Genomic DNA, 13615 nt, shown 5'->3' with positions numbered 1-13615 from the left:
TTGTACAACAACCAACCTGGAATGAATAAGGGGGTAAATTTCCCTGATATTGAATTGTACAAGGCCGCTTCTATTCTACGTTATATTAAGGATAGGCTACATGACACATGTATTTATTCTGACTCTGAATTGGACCAACAATTTCTGCAATTTCTCCCTTCTGCAATGTATGGAGCAATGACACTTGGAAATTACCATAGGGTGTATTTCCCCCCCATAACGTGCATACTTGATAGGCTATGCCTCCATTGCTGATTGTTCTAAATGTTGTCAAAAAATTCTGGCAAGAGGAAGCCCATTATGCTACTACTTTTTTGATTAATTATGTTCCATTGACCCCCGAATGGGTCATCTTAGGTACATTGAATTTACAAGGGGCAAGAATTACTAAAGGTGGCCGAAATTTGTTAGATATTCTTTCCTTGGTAGCCAAGAAAATGATATTACATAAATGGCTAGACCAGGGGTCAGCAACCTTTACTATCAAAAGAGCCATTTTGCCTCTTCTTCCACTAAAGAAAAATCCCTTTTGGGGGTATTAATGCAGTGCAAAAGGCAAAAACTTCCTAAAGCCATGAAAGAATTGGCTTTTACAGGTTTTTAGAGCAGGCATGGCCAAATTATTGTCCATTGGGTTTTTAATCCAAATATTGGTACAGAATTGTCCACTGGCAAAAAAGGTGACCGACTACACTTTGCCACTGAAAGTTTTCTTTTACTTTAAGATAACGGCTTTTACTTCTAATTTATATCAGTTCATAAAAACACTCTCAATTTATCTGGCCCGGCCCTTCTGCCAAATTTTAAAATGCATGGTGGCCACCCCTGGTTTAGATTAACTTTAACGGAAAGCAAAATTGGATTGGTTGTTATGCCATATTGGGATACAATGCTGCAACTGGGGTGTTGCAAATCCCATCATAGGTGTTTGATTGGTGGTCGAATGAGATCTAAAATTCCACCTGTCCTCAGAAAGACTCCGGCTAGCAGATGGGAAAATTGTCTGTGTTGCCCACCAGCTAACAATCAGATGAAAAACTCCAGTCTTGGATCCAGATCAAAGCTCAGTAACGTTTCAATGAATTTGGCATTTTTTATACCTCATCTACACCTGCTGGCTTTGTACCCTTGTTGTTGAATATTTCTTCTCTGCCCAGATCAGTTTATGATATTTCAACCGCAATCTGTTGTCCCAGCAATATTCAGGTGACAATATCTTCACCGGGCGCATTTCCAAGGCAAAATATCTGTTGAGATGGCTTTCATCGTGCCACACCGCTTCCACATTTTGCTTCTTGTCCTTCAAAATGCCCTTCAGACAGCTGGAGGTCAGGCTAATGAGGTTAGATGGCGTGCCGCCAAACACAGCGGCGTGGTAGTAAAAATCGCCCTCTCCTGGAGGTATGTAGGCGGCAGATCGAGGGTCGTCTTCATAGGTGAAATGTTTCCTTTTGGACTGGTAGAAACCAGAGTGTAATTGTGCCACCAGCTTACCAAGAACCTCGGGGCCATAGTTAGATGTGAATATCTGCAAATACAGGAATGAAAAGCTAAGATTGTGCTTGATTCTGACAAAGGTCTCATTTATACTGTCTGCATCAAGGAAACATCTTGCACAAAACTTCCAGTCCCTATTTGCCAACGTAAAACACATGTAGAAAAAACATATTATAGCTAAAGTAATGGATTATGGTGGAAATCTAAATTAGTAGCAAAAGGTTCTTCAAGGAACTGTGTGCTAACCCTAAATATAGCATATCAAACAACATAGCGAGAAAGAAAAGTAGGGTTTTTTTGCACAAAGAAAAAATTGTATTGAATATCCATTTGAACCTACAAACATACATACTCATTATGCTGAGGATATAGGCATCATTCCCAAAATACTTACAATAAGTAGAACGCAGTACTTCACAAGAATCATATATATATATTACAAGTGCCAAACACATGTTGCCAAACTACTACCCCTGAGGAAGCCCAACAAGGTGAAACGCGTCGGGTACAATCATCAACATGATTTATTCATCATAAATATGTGGTAGTAATATATATGCTGTGTTGAGATAAATTATGTCTAGTGCCTCCTAAAGGCCAATTCAACAGTCGGGGGTCCCCAAAGTTACATTGTGGTCTAACCCTAAAACTGTTTCAATATATTGTTGATACATTACTCTGTATGTCCATGTACAATACATTTTGAACATTTCTGTACTGTAAAAAGAATATTGTGGTCTATGACAAATGCCACTCAATCTGCCCATGTGAAATAATCACCCTCTTGTATGTTCAAATGTATATTCAATACAATTTTTTTTTTGTGCAAAAAAAACCCTACTTTTCTTTTTCTCTATGTTGTTTGATAGTTCTTATTATACTTTGAAAGCTGCCATTGAAGGCATTCGATTTGATATTCTAAAATCTGACCCCCAGCCTTCCCGTCAATGTTGACGAGTTGTACAGCTCCTTTCCTGGCCTGAAATTGCCTTCTCTGATTTTACTGCTCACTGAAAGCTCCTTACAATGGGTCGGATTTATTGAATCTCTCCAAGAATGGAGGGGATAGACTGGGTGAACCTGGGTGATACAGCAAACATGGAATGGATTTCTCTAAAAATCATTTGCTATTATTTGGCAAATTATTCCAGGCCTGGAGCAGATCCATTGCAGGTTGCTGGATCCCCCAGGTTCTCCCATGATAGTTTATCTTTTCCAGTCTTAAAAAACTTTATTAAATCTGTCCCAATATGCATTAGATACTGCAGACGGAGCACGTCTTACTTCCGGGCTGGAGGCTATCATTCATCATCTAGCCCTTTGCTCCCCAGCCTGACTTGCCCCGGATTTGTAGCGTTATTTATTGGGATTCTGTGTTTATAAATGGATGCTCAGTCATCACATGTGGGCATAGGATGGTCTGCAAAAAAATACAATCTGTCCAGGAAGGGCAACTTCTCAAAAATGATATCAACCCATCAAGGTATTTTGCATTTCTTTTACCAAAACCAGCTCCGCCCCATTAACAAGTAACACCAAGGATAAGGGTTGTTGAAAGGAGTACAATGGCAGGGTGCTTTAGGTAAGCTGTGTTCAGCACTCTGCCCACTCCTTAGACCTTCCATGATCTGCCTGTTGCATACAAAAGCATCATCAGCATTCTGATGGAGGGGGCAATTACATTTCAATGATTTTTTTCTACTTTTTATTCTGGGAAGCAATTTGACCTCCTGTTCTGTTTTTCTTGCTACCTGAGGCTCCATAAGGGAAATTGACGCTTATGTACTGTCCTGCTGGTAACAGATTCATTGCATAGGATGCAAAATTTTCTGCAACTGGAACACAGACATAAATAAATATTTTCTGCATGATTTTCAGTATGTTTGTGTTGCTGTTGGAGAAGTAAGGTGTGGAGCTGAGCGTGCAGTGGGAACGGGTTTTTTCTGCATGGTTCCTGGTGGCTGGCTGGGGTTTTAAAGATCCATCATTTGAACATTTTAATGCGGGTGGCAAAGAGCAATACCAAACCACTGACTACCACCCCTATTCATTCTCTGTGGTCCGCCGCTGATGAGCCTCTACAGGTAGATATATAAGGAAGTGGTTAAGGGGCCTGAGGAAGTGGTAACAACTCCACATCCTCATTGCCAGTCTGAAACTATATAGCCAAAATCTCTTTAAAGGAACCCCAGATAGTGATTCAAAATTGGCATTGGTTCTGACCCAATGGAAACACTTGGTTTCTTAGAATAGGACTTTAGAACCAATAAGAAAGTATATCCAGCTAAAAGAAATATGTAATATGTAGAAGCTGCTACTGATATCATGTAACCCCCCATGTAGGTTGTTGAATTATTTCCCCATGTGGTCCATAGTTATACTGGATCCCTTCTACCTGATCAACATCCATACAGAACAGGTAATCCACTTGCTCTGTAGCCCGAGGTAGGACGAAGTCAAGGAAATCTTTCATGCGCAGCATAGATATATCCTGCCATCGGCTTCTCATGGGAATCTGGAGGATGACCTTGGACACCCCAGGTCGAAATTCAATATCAAGCACTTGATCTGGTCGGTCGGTGAGGATGTAAAAAACGCAGGAGAGGTTTGGCATAAAGTAGCGATTAGCAGAGACAAGAAAGTCGTTGAGATAAGTTTCCAGATATCTGAAAGCAGAAATAAACAGGACCTTTTAAAAAAAATACCTAAAAAAAATAAATTGTAGTCGCTATGTTTTAAAATTAAAACCTAAAAACCCAAGAAAAAATAAATTGTAATGTACTGCAGATTGCCAGTCCATTGATATGGTGGCTGCATTTGTTTCCTTTTTCAAAACTTAATTTTTACATTTTGACCTGTTGCTATGTGAACCACTTCCTGTTCTTTGGTGACAACATTATTGCACACTGCCCAAGAATATCGAAATTAAGAATACTTCCTTACCAGAATTGTTAACTGGTGTGTAAACTCCTAATCTAAGGACTGGGTTAATTTAGAACAGATATACTCCACAATACCACTGAACTCTATCCCATGGATTCAGAGAAACAATTTAGACTCAGAGCTCCTGCTCCATTCTTTTATTGGAGCTTTGTTACAGGTGTTTATGCTGATGACTCTCCAAGTTCTTTCACCCCAATTTGGTCCAACCCTGCATTCCCACCAGGCCTCCCGAATGAGTTTCTTAAATCATGGCGAGAGGATCGAAAACTACTGGCGGGCCATTTTTTTGTCAGGGGCAGGGTCAAAGACAAACAAGCACTGCAAGCCGAGAATGAAGGTAAAATAATACCATGGGGGTCCTATCTGCAATTAAGACATTTCCTCAACACTTTAGACAAGAATAGATTATGCTTCAGACAAACAACTATGTTTGAAAATCTGTGCCAATCCACTGGTCCAATAAGGCATACAATACACTGATACACAATCTACTTTCAGTTCCTTGGACACCCCGGCGGATCGTTTTCGTTTGCAGTAGGAGTTAGATCTGGGGATGGAATTTTCAGATGAAGAATGGGAAAATACTAACATAATTACAAGCAACCGTTCACAAAATGTGAACATTCAAGAAAATAACTTTAAAATAGGCATAAGACGGTACAGAGTGCTTCTAAACGTACATAAAATACACCCTCAAAATTACTCAAAATGCTGGAGATGTAAATCTGCTGAAGGCTCTTTTTTACACATGTGGTGGAGCTGCCCAATTATTAAACTTTTTTGGGATGAAGTTATCAATTTATTACCGAAAATTACAGGGGAACATGATATTACAACCCCAGCGCAAATTCTGTTACACCACACATAACAACACAACAATATAAAAAAACACTTCTATGCCATGCTTTGAATGCCGCCAAATTGATTCAGAGACTATGGAAATCAATGTCTAGGCCAACCTTACGTGAATGGTTTGCTCAAATTGATCGTATTTTAGAAGTGGAGGAAACAATTCATGCATCCCGGGATGCTATAACAAAATATTATACCACTTGGGCCTTATGATGGAACTTTCATGAATCCCGAGAATATAGAAATGTGTACAACGATACATCATAGAGAGTCTGTCCTTCTGAAAGATACAAATATTTTCTTCTGCACAATATCCCCTCCTTTTATCTGTCTTTCCTCTGTCTTTCTCTATCCTAAAGCCACAAGGGCAAACAGAAAAGTGCACTTTTTACAACATCTTAACCAATTTACTATTGTTGTTTACCCTTTATACCGTGGCTGTTATTGATGTTTTTTTACATGTTTATTTTGTAATTTTACATGATGTGAGGGGTTAAGCTCAGGATCGCCTTTGCTGGGGGTCAAAGGACACTTGTCTGGTTCATCCAATTCAGATCACACACTGAGGTAAGTGTTAAGCTGACTTGTAGTCAGGTTTATTAGAAGGTTGCAGATAAAATAACAAAACAGCAAAAGAAAACCTTGCCTGTCCGGCACTTACTATACATCAGACGTTCCTGTCTATCAGCTGGAGGGCTTCTCCCTGTCAGCTCAAAACAAAACATTCAGAAACCTTTTACTCAGGTTTCCAGACCAACTTTCGGTGTCCCCAGGCAGAGAGAGCTCCTCACACAGCCCACCTGTCTGTGTCTCCAAATAGAGCTGCACTGACACAAACCCCTGTCTGTGTCTCTCCAAGCCAAGCTGAACCCGCACAGACCCCTGTTTGTGTCTCTCCAAGTTAAGCTGAGCCAGCACAGACCCCTGTCTGTATCTTTCCAAGTTAAGCTGCTGACTGAGCTCCTGGCTCTAGGTTATTTCCCCACCCTTAGTGGTTCTTCATTGATTATCTCGCAGGTGAGAGTCTTCCACCTGCTACTTCACACAGTAGAGGAATCTTGGGCAAATATATCTCACTTCCACCTCCAATCCTGCCTTGGTGTCACAATGAGTAAACTTGTTGAAACTTGAAATTGTATTAATAATATGAAAAGACATGGATTTTTATCCATTGTAATTTTATTTGACAATATGTACGTATTTCATGCAAATGTAACATACTGTACACTGTATTTGCTGTTTCAATGAAGCTTTTTTTTATAAAAAAAAAGAATACTTACAGATTTACAGCAAAGACAGAGAGTCCAACTACAGTTCTTTGTTCCTGATGAAAGCGATTCTCCTCCTCCGAGTCAAAGGCTCCCTCCCATATGATGGGAGCACCCCAAGAGGTCTCAGTGGGCACGTCTGGAAAGCAGCTGAAAGGACATAAAAATGAAACGGTGGGACAAGTAAAAAAAATGAAGTTGAGGTTTGAAAGACCGGCCCCTGCAAATGTCCCTTATACTTGGTAAAGTTTGCTTTGTATATTAGATGAGTCTTTTGCTACATGTAACTGAATCAGACAATGGACAATGAAATCTTTCTATGTCACACCAATCAATTGCAATCAGCAAACAATAGGAAATTCTTCTTCAATCACTGTTTCCTCTGAGATAAAATGATGCCAAGTCTGTGCGCTGCCAATTACTGTGCCTTCCCCTGTAATCATATGTTCATATCCAGGGACAACCCAAGCCAGGTCAGATGTGTGAAACGTGTGGGATGTAACTTTTTATTTTACCTTTACAGACCAACATAACAAGCAACTTTCATCCCTCATTCCACAACCAGAGCTCACCTACCTGATTCCCCAGCAAGATCCCATGCCATTCATTCCTCAGCCAGAGATGAACCCCATCATTTCAGAGCCACTTCCCCCATTCCCTAACCACAGATCACCAACTCATCTTAATGTTAAAAAAAAGCCAGGAGTTACTTGTTTACACCAAAAAAATGTTCTCACAGAACCAGAACCCAAATGCTGAAAATAGGAAAAGAAAAGGGAACTCATCAAATTGGGGAATTCTAAATGTCTAGGGCTATGGTTGCAATGCTATCAGAGTTTTGTGGTATAATAACTGTCTAAATCTGAAAATAGCACCATTTCATAGTGGTTCTTGACCTTTTTTTTTAGGGCCTGGGGCCCCTTGAAAAAACTTTTAAGGTGTTAAGGAACCCCAGCTATAATTACAGCTAACAATAAATTAGTGTAGTGATCAATAGGAAGAAAGCCTTTTACATTGCTGGCTATTGGGAAGAATGGCATTCTTACAGACCTTTTAATATAGAGGAACCCCTAAAATTTACTTTCAGGTCTTCATGGAACCCCAACTATAATTACTATATCCACGGCTCACAGTACATTAGTGTGAGGATCAATGGGAAGAATCCCTCTTACATGGCTGGCTATTGGGAATAAAAACACATTGTATAAAATGTATTTTATGTAAAGAAAAAAAATGGAATTAAACATTTAAAAGACTTAAGGCTTGCCTAAACTCAGAAATCTCACTTTAAATAAAATGGTAGACAACCCTTTTATGTAAAGTAAAAATTCTGTTTGTTTGTATTTCTTTAAGTGCAACACCCCTTTTTTTTTAAAAAAAGGGTGCAGCACCGCCCCCCTAATTCTCGATCACCTAGCCAATCGAGAATGAATGGGAGCGCAAAGCCTCCTGTGATACCTAAGTCATGCATCCCGGAAGGTTCTTGGGTGCTCCTTCTGCTCATGCCCAAGCATCTCAGGCATGAGTAGAAGGGGAAAATTTTTTTTGATCTTACGCATGTGCAGTGAGATCTGCAAGTTTTTTTGCAGCCTACACCACCCGATCCCGCGCCTGGGTCAGGTGGCGTAGGAAGAAGAACCCAGAAAAAGAGGAGAGGACGGTGGCACCCAGTGCGCCAGCTGGGAGACGGATGCGGGGACGTCACGGGACCTGATGTAAGACACCTCCGTACCGATCGACTGCTCAGCGGGATTGTGGGTAAGTGTATTTTTTTGGTTTTGGGTTTTTTTCAGTTTAATTCCTCTTTAACCTTAATGTGCTTTTACCTGCGTTTTTTTTAATATGGTAACAGTGTCTCTTTAAAGAGTGATGGAGGGTTCTGGGACATTTATAGGTGGTGCAGTGGTGACTTCAAAGATTTTAGCACAATATTATATTAGTTCATAGAGTAGGAAAGGTTTTTATTTTCCCCCAACCCTTTCTTTCCCTAATGGATTTCCAAGCTAGACTGCATTGGTGTGTCCCAGCCTGCATTGTGAACCAGAGGGTATCCAAATGCGAGTTTTGTTATCAGTAACTGTATTTCTGCCCCTGTAAAACAGCTGATTGGTGGATCTCCAATGGTATTATCTCACCAATCATTACCAGGACAAAACAATATGTTATCAATAAACTCAGAAAAACCATTTAGAGAACAGCAGGCAGGTTTTTATACTCACATTGGAGGCCATACATAATATAAGAAACTCAGAGACAGGCAAACGAAGACGCATATGAAGAGCCTCCGTCTGTTGATCTATAAAAAGAAACATTGGAGATTCATGTCAGCCTTTTTGCTTCTGTTCTGTAAACTACAGAATTTATATAACATAATCAATTACACGCCAGAGTATTATTGCCCAGTCCCAACCCAAAATATTTGGAGAAGGAATAAACTCCTGCTAGATCTTGGAGGATGAATGAACAGATGCTAATAAAAAATGTAGCCAAGCCCAGGATAAGCATGATTCAGTTTGTAGCTAGCAATTCCAATGATCATAAACACAGAGGAGTGTCGAAAAGAATTTTCCCATACCTTTCCGTAAATCTTTTTTCTGTCTTGTCCTTGATGAGACAAAGGAATCTTGCACCCTTGAGGCAGTGTTTCTCAACCAGGGTTCCATGGAATCCTAGGGTTCCTCTATGGATTGCTAGGGGTACCTTGAGCAATGAGCAATTTGTGCCCTTCGGGTCAGTTTTTATGATACCAATGATCTTTATGGCTATCTGTAAGGTTGACATAATTTCCAATAGCCAGAAATGTAACAGGCATCCTACTGACAACTGTACTGTGTACTGTGAGCTGTAAATATATTAATTTATTGAAGGGGTTTTCTGAGGACCAAAAACATATTTCAAGGGTTCCCCCATGTTAAAAGGGACAAAAAACATTAGCTAAGGGTACCCAAAAAGCCCACTTGCAACACAAAAGATTCAGGAAACCAAATGCAGCTCAAAACCATCTAAAAGAATGACTACCTAACTGCATAAGAATGGCAAGCATTCAAAATGCTCTAGACAAAGATTGGAGTCTCCCAATAGACTAAGCAAGGATTTTGGCTGGCAAGAATGTACAGATAAACCCCAAGAAGGAACCCCCTTCACAAAGCAGGGAAGAGGTACGGCTGACTTCCTGACAAGAGTAGACCAAAATGTACAGGGCCAACATAAAGGTTGGAAGCCCTAGCACAGGAACAGGACAGGAGACAGCTCCGAAGATGGATAACAAAGGCTAGAGAAAACTGGAATAGAAAACTGAGTGACATCAGCAGTAAGAGTAAGGCAGCTCAAATAAAAATGTGCAAGGGAGGAGTAGTAAAGAATTGCAAATCAATGACATCATATTCCTTTGGATGGAAAATATCCAAATGCCAGAAGAGGAAGATTATCAATAAGATAAAAAAGACTAAAGTAACAGATTTCAGAATTGGTCCCCCAGACCAATGTCATTTATGGATACTCTAGGACACTAAGAGGAAAAAGGCTTCTCCCAGACCGAAATTTGATGAAAACTGGCTCAGAGCATCAGGGATTATCTTGTCCTCAAAGCTTGATAGAGTAATTTAAACATTGTTGTTAGTTTGTTATAATGGTAAAGAGTGAAAACTGTCTGGAGAAACTATCTAGAAGAAGTCGATCATCATCATCAGGTGCAAAATTCTCAATATGTATCAGAAAGAAGAGGGAGTTCCTGATTATAGGATACAAGCTTGAGTACTGGTGGCCCGTCAGAACCCATCAGATGGGGAACTTGTTATTCTAAGTAGTTATCCAAGGAGGGGACAAGTTAAACTTACACCAGGAAACTCAGAACTTTACCTATTAACTGTGGTCACCAAGACCAAAAATGAATAGTGCCCATCTGACCGGGAAAATGCACCATGGAGTGCGCTTAAGATTCAAGGGCAAGGGTATAAGGGCAAAGAACTGGCTATGAAGAACTAAAAGTGCACCCCATTGTCTGTGGAGGAGTTCCTGAAGTAAGGTGACAGAATGGGCCCGACTAAAAAAAGCTCTCCAAGACTGGAGAAAATAGACTTTCATGGGAGAACCTAAGTGAACCAGCAAATATAGAATGGGTATGGCCGAGGAATGAAAAAAAATTGCCAACAATAGTATACCCAACAATGGGTATAGAAGTTGAAAGTGGAGGTGAGTTTTTTTTTTCTGAATGTAAACTTTCAAGAACGGTCAGAGATAGAGGCAACTCGGCATTAGGATCAGAGTCAGTGAAGCCATCAGGACCAAGGGTAGATCTATAACAGATTCTGTGGGAGAAGAGGGCATGAAGGTGCTTAGACCCTCAATGGTACAGAAATTGGGCTAATCACCCCATAAAGTCTTGCTAGATTGTGATAAGAATCTCTGACTGCAGGGTGAGCAACTTTCACTGACTCTGAGTTAGGATAGGGACTGAGAATAACCCCACTGAAACTGGATAATACGATTCCAGAGCACTGGAATTGTCACCTTCAGAAGGCAGGGAGCTAGCAGTTAATTTAGGGGGTGTAAGCTGGGGTCAGCGGTTGCAGTAGGATGCTCCCCGTGTGTCTAGGAATAGACATGTTGTGTCTCTTTTACCGGAAGGCAACAAGGAGCGAAATTGAAGCTCCACTTGGTTCTTGCAGCGGGCAGGACATAGTTATTCATGGTTACATGTCAGGAAACAGTGTAGAGTGCATACAACACTCTTCCTTGCAGGCTTTTTAGAGACAAAGGTCCTTCCTTGCTGTGCTTCTTGGAGGCTGAGCTGCCCAACTGTTTCCTTGTTTGTCAATGCTCATTTCGCTTGTAGGCCATACATATAACCTGAAGAATTCCTGTGTGTCTCAATGGACAGGGGAGAAATACGATTTCAAGTGTCCGGAGGAACAATTAGGTTACTTTTACTGTGTTTTCCTGTGTGACGTCAGGTCCAAATTCCATATTGGAATCTAATAGCTTGAATACTTTCTAAGGCACTAGACTCAAGTTAAAAGCTTTACAAAAAACCCTATACATCATTATTAATACATTCAGCTGACAGATCCCTTTGTATACTGGTCCCTATACATCCAACTGACAGATCCCTCTGTATACTTGTCCCTTTACATCCAGCTGACAGATCCCTCTTTATCCTGGTCCCTCTACATTCAGCTGACAGATCCCTCTGTATACTGGTCCCTATACATCCAGCTGATAGATGCCTCTGTATATTGGTCCCTATACATCCAACTGACAGATCCCTCTGTATACTTGTCCCTTTACATACAGCTGACAGATCCCTCTTTATCCTGGTCCCTATACATCCAGCTGATAGATCCCTCTGTATACTGGTCCATATACATCTGTCTGATAGATCTCTTTGTATATTGGTCCCTGTACATTCAGCTGACAGATCCCTCTTTATCCTGGTCCCTATACATCCAGCTTATGAATCCCTTTGTATACTGGTCCCTATACATCTGTCTGATAGATCCCTTTGTATATTGGTCCCTGTACATTCAGCTGACAGATCCCTCTGTTTACTGATCCCTATACATCCAGCTGATAGATCCCTCTGTATACTGGTCCCTATACATACAGCTGACAGATCTCTCTGTGTCCTGGTCCCTATACATCCTGCTGACAGATCCCTTTGCATACTGGTCCCCATACATCCAGCTGATAGGTCCCTTTGTATACTGGTCCATATACATCCAGCTGACAGATTCCTCTATGTACTGGTCCCTATACATCCAGCTGATAGATGCCTCTGTATACTGGTCCCTATACATCCAGCTGACAGATCCCTTTATATACAGGTCCCTATACATCTGTCTGATAGATCCCTTTGCATTCTAGTCCTTATACATCCCAGCTGACAGATCCCTTTATATACAGGTCCCTATACATCTGTCTGATAGATCCCTTTGCATTCTAGTCCTTATACATCCAGCTGACAGATCCCTCTGTATACAGGTCCCTGTACATTCAGCTGACAGATCTCTCTCTATACTGGTCCCTATACATCCAGCTGACAATCTATTTGACGGAGAAATCTTACATTATGTTATAGATAAGGATGCAATAGCAGAGGAATTATTTCACCCCTTCCCTCCTTTTATCCATTCTTCAAGAAACATTCTTCCTCTCAGAATATTAATATTATCAATATAAGTAATATTGATAATTATGCTATGCTCGTGTTAATACAATATCTAAAAAGCATTAATATCTCTGGAACAAAACAATATTTAATGATTACATATTTCTACAGTCTGTGTCACCGCTGTGCCTGATTCTTTTCTGGTCGTTTCTAAGAATGTTAAACATAAACTATAAATACAAATTTTATCCGTTTACAAAGAGGCCCATGAAACTATCCCCTGGGGTCTCCTCTTGGCTGGAAATATTTTTTCCAAAAACACTGGAATTCTTTAAACGCAGTTCACCAAATTAAGGTATGCCTTTGCCAGAAAAGTGAGTCACATCTTTAACTCCTTGCAAAGATCCCTCTGATCCTGATTATCCACAGGAAAATTTAAACTATAGCGGATTACTTTTTTTATTATTCGACTAATAAAAAAAGAGCAATCTGAGAAAAAACAATTACAAAATACTGATAATGTATAACGGACTTTGAAGAAAGTAGGATTAGTACTCACCATGCTTGTTATTTAGGCAGCTGACTTCATTCACAAGGCATCTGCATGATTCTAAAACTGTTTAGACCATCGGGCGGGTGAAGTTTCTCATGTCGTAGGTGTACACCAATATGAATTAAAGGGAACCTGTAATGTAAGTAAATAGGCAGTTATATTACTGACCTAGTATTAAGGGTCCTGTCACAAGTTTCTCTTATCCTGATGCTGTTATTAATATCTAGTACATTACAGACCTGGAACAAGCCTGTTGAGATCACACTTCCCAACTAGTAAAAAAGGACCTCTTCCGGCTTTACAAGGCATGTGAAGATGTCCAACCCATGGAAACGATTGACTTTTTGGCATAAAGTGATAATTTATACAGTACCCACAGATAAAAGTCATCTATCT

At 40.3% G+C, this 13615-nt stretch overlaps 1 protein-coding gene across 1 annotated transcript; it reads right to left on the bottom strand.

Moving 5' to 3' along the window:
- Positions 1–524: 524 nt before the first annotated feature.
- LOC140343459 (N-acetyllactosaminide alpha-1,3-galactosyltransferase-like) lies at positions 525–13357 on the bottom strand. Its single transcript, XM_072430143.1, has 5 exons — positions 13226–13357; positions 8780–8856; positions 6573–6710; positions 3893–4163; positions 525–1528 (listed from the first exon to the last, which is right to left on the bottom strand). Exons 1-5 carry the CDS (start codon positions 13226–13228, stop codon positions 1106–1108), a joined length of 912 nt encoding a protein of 303 aa, XP_072286244.1. The 5' UTR covers positions 13229–13357; the 3' UTR covers positions 525–1105.
- Between the last annotated feature and the right edge of the window lie 258 nt (positions 13358–13615).

Source organism: Pyxicephalus adspersus, chromosome Z, assembly GCF_032062135.1.
Source record: "Pyxicephalus adspersus chromosome Z, UCB_Pads_2.0, whole genome shotgun sequence".
In the NCBI taxonomy this organism is placed as follows: domain Eukaryota; kingdom Metazoa; phylum Chordata; class Amphibia; order Anura; family Pyxicephalidae; genus Pyxicephalus; species Pyxicephalus adspersus.
The sequence above is the reverse complement of the archived record's forward strand: the minus strand, read 5'-3'. Positions and strand labels throughout refer to the sequence as shown.

Excerpts from the sequence above, each read along its gene's own strand:
- LOC140343459 (XM_072430143.1), bottom strand. Across the intron at positions 4,164-6,572 it reads TCTGTCTTTGCTGTAAATCT|ATATCTGGAAACTTATCTCA; the intron begins GTAAGTATTCTT and ends TTCTGCTTTCAG. Across the intron at positions 1,529-3,892 it reads TCTGTATGGATGTTGATCAG|ATATTCACATCTAACTATGG; the intron begins GTAGAAGGGATC and ends CTGTATTTGCAG.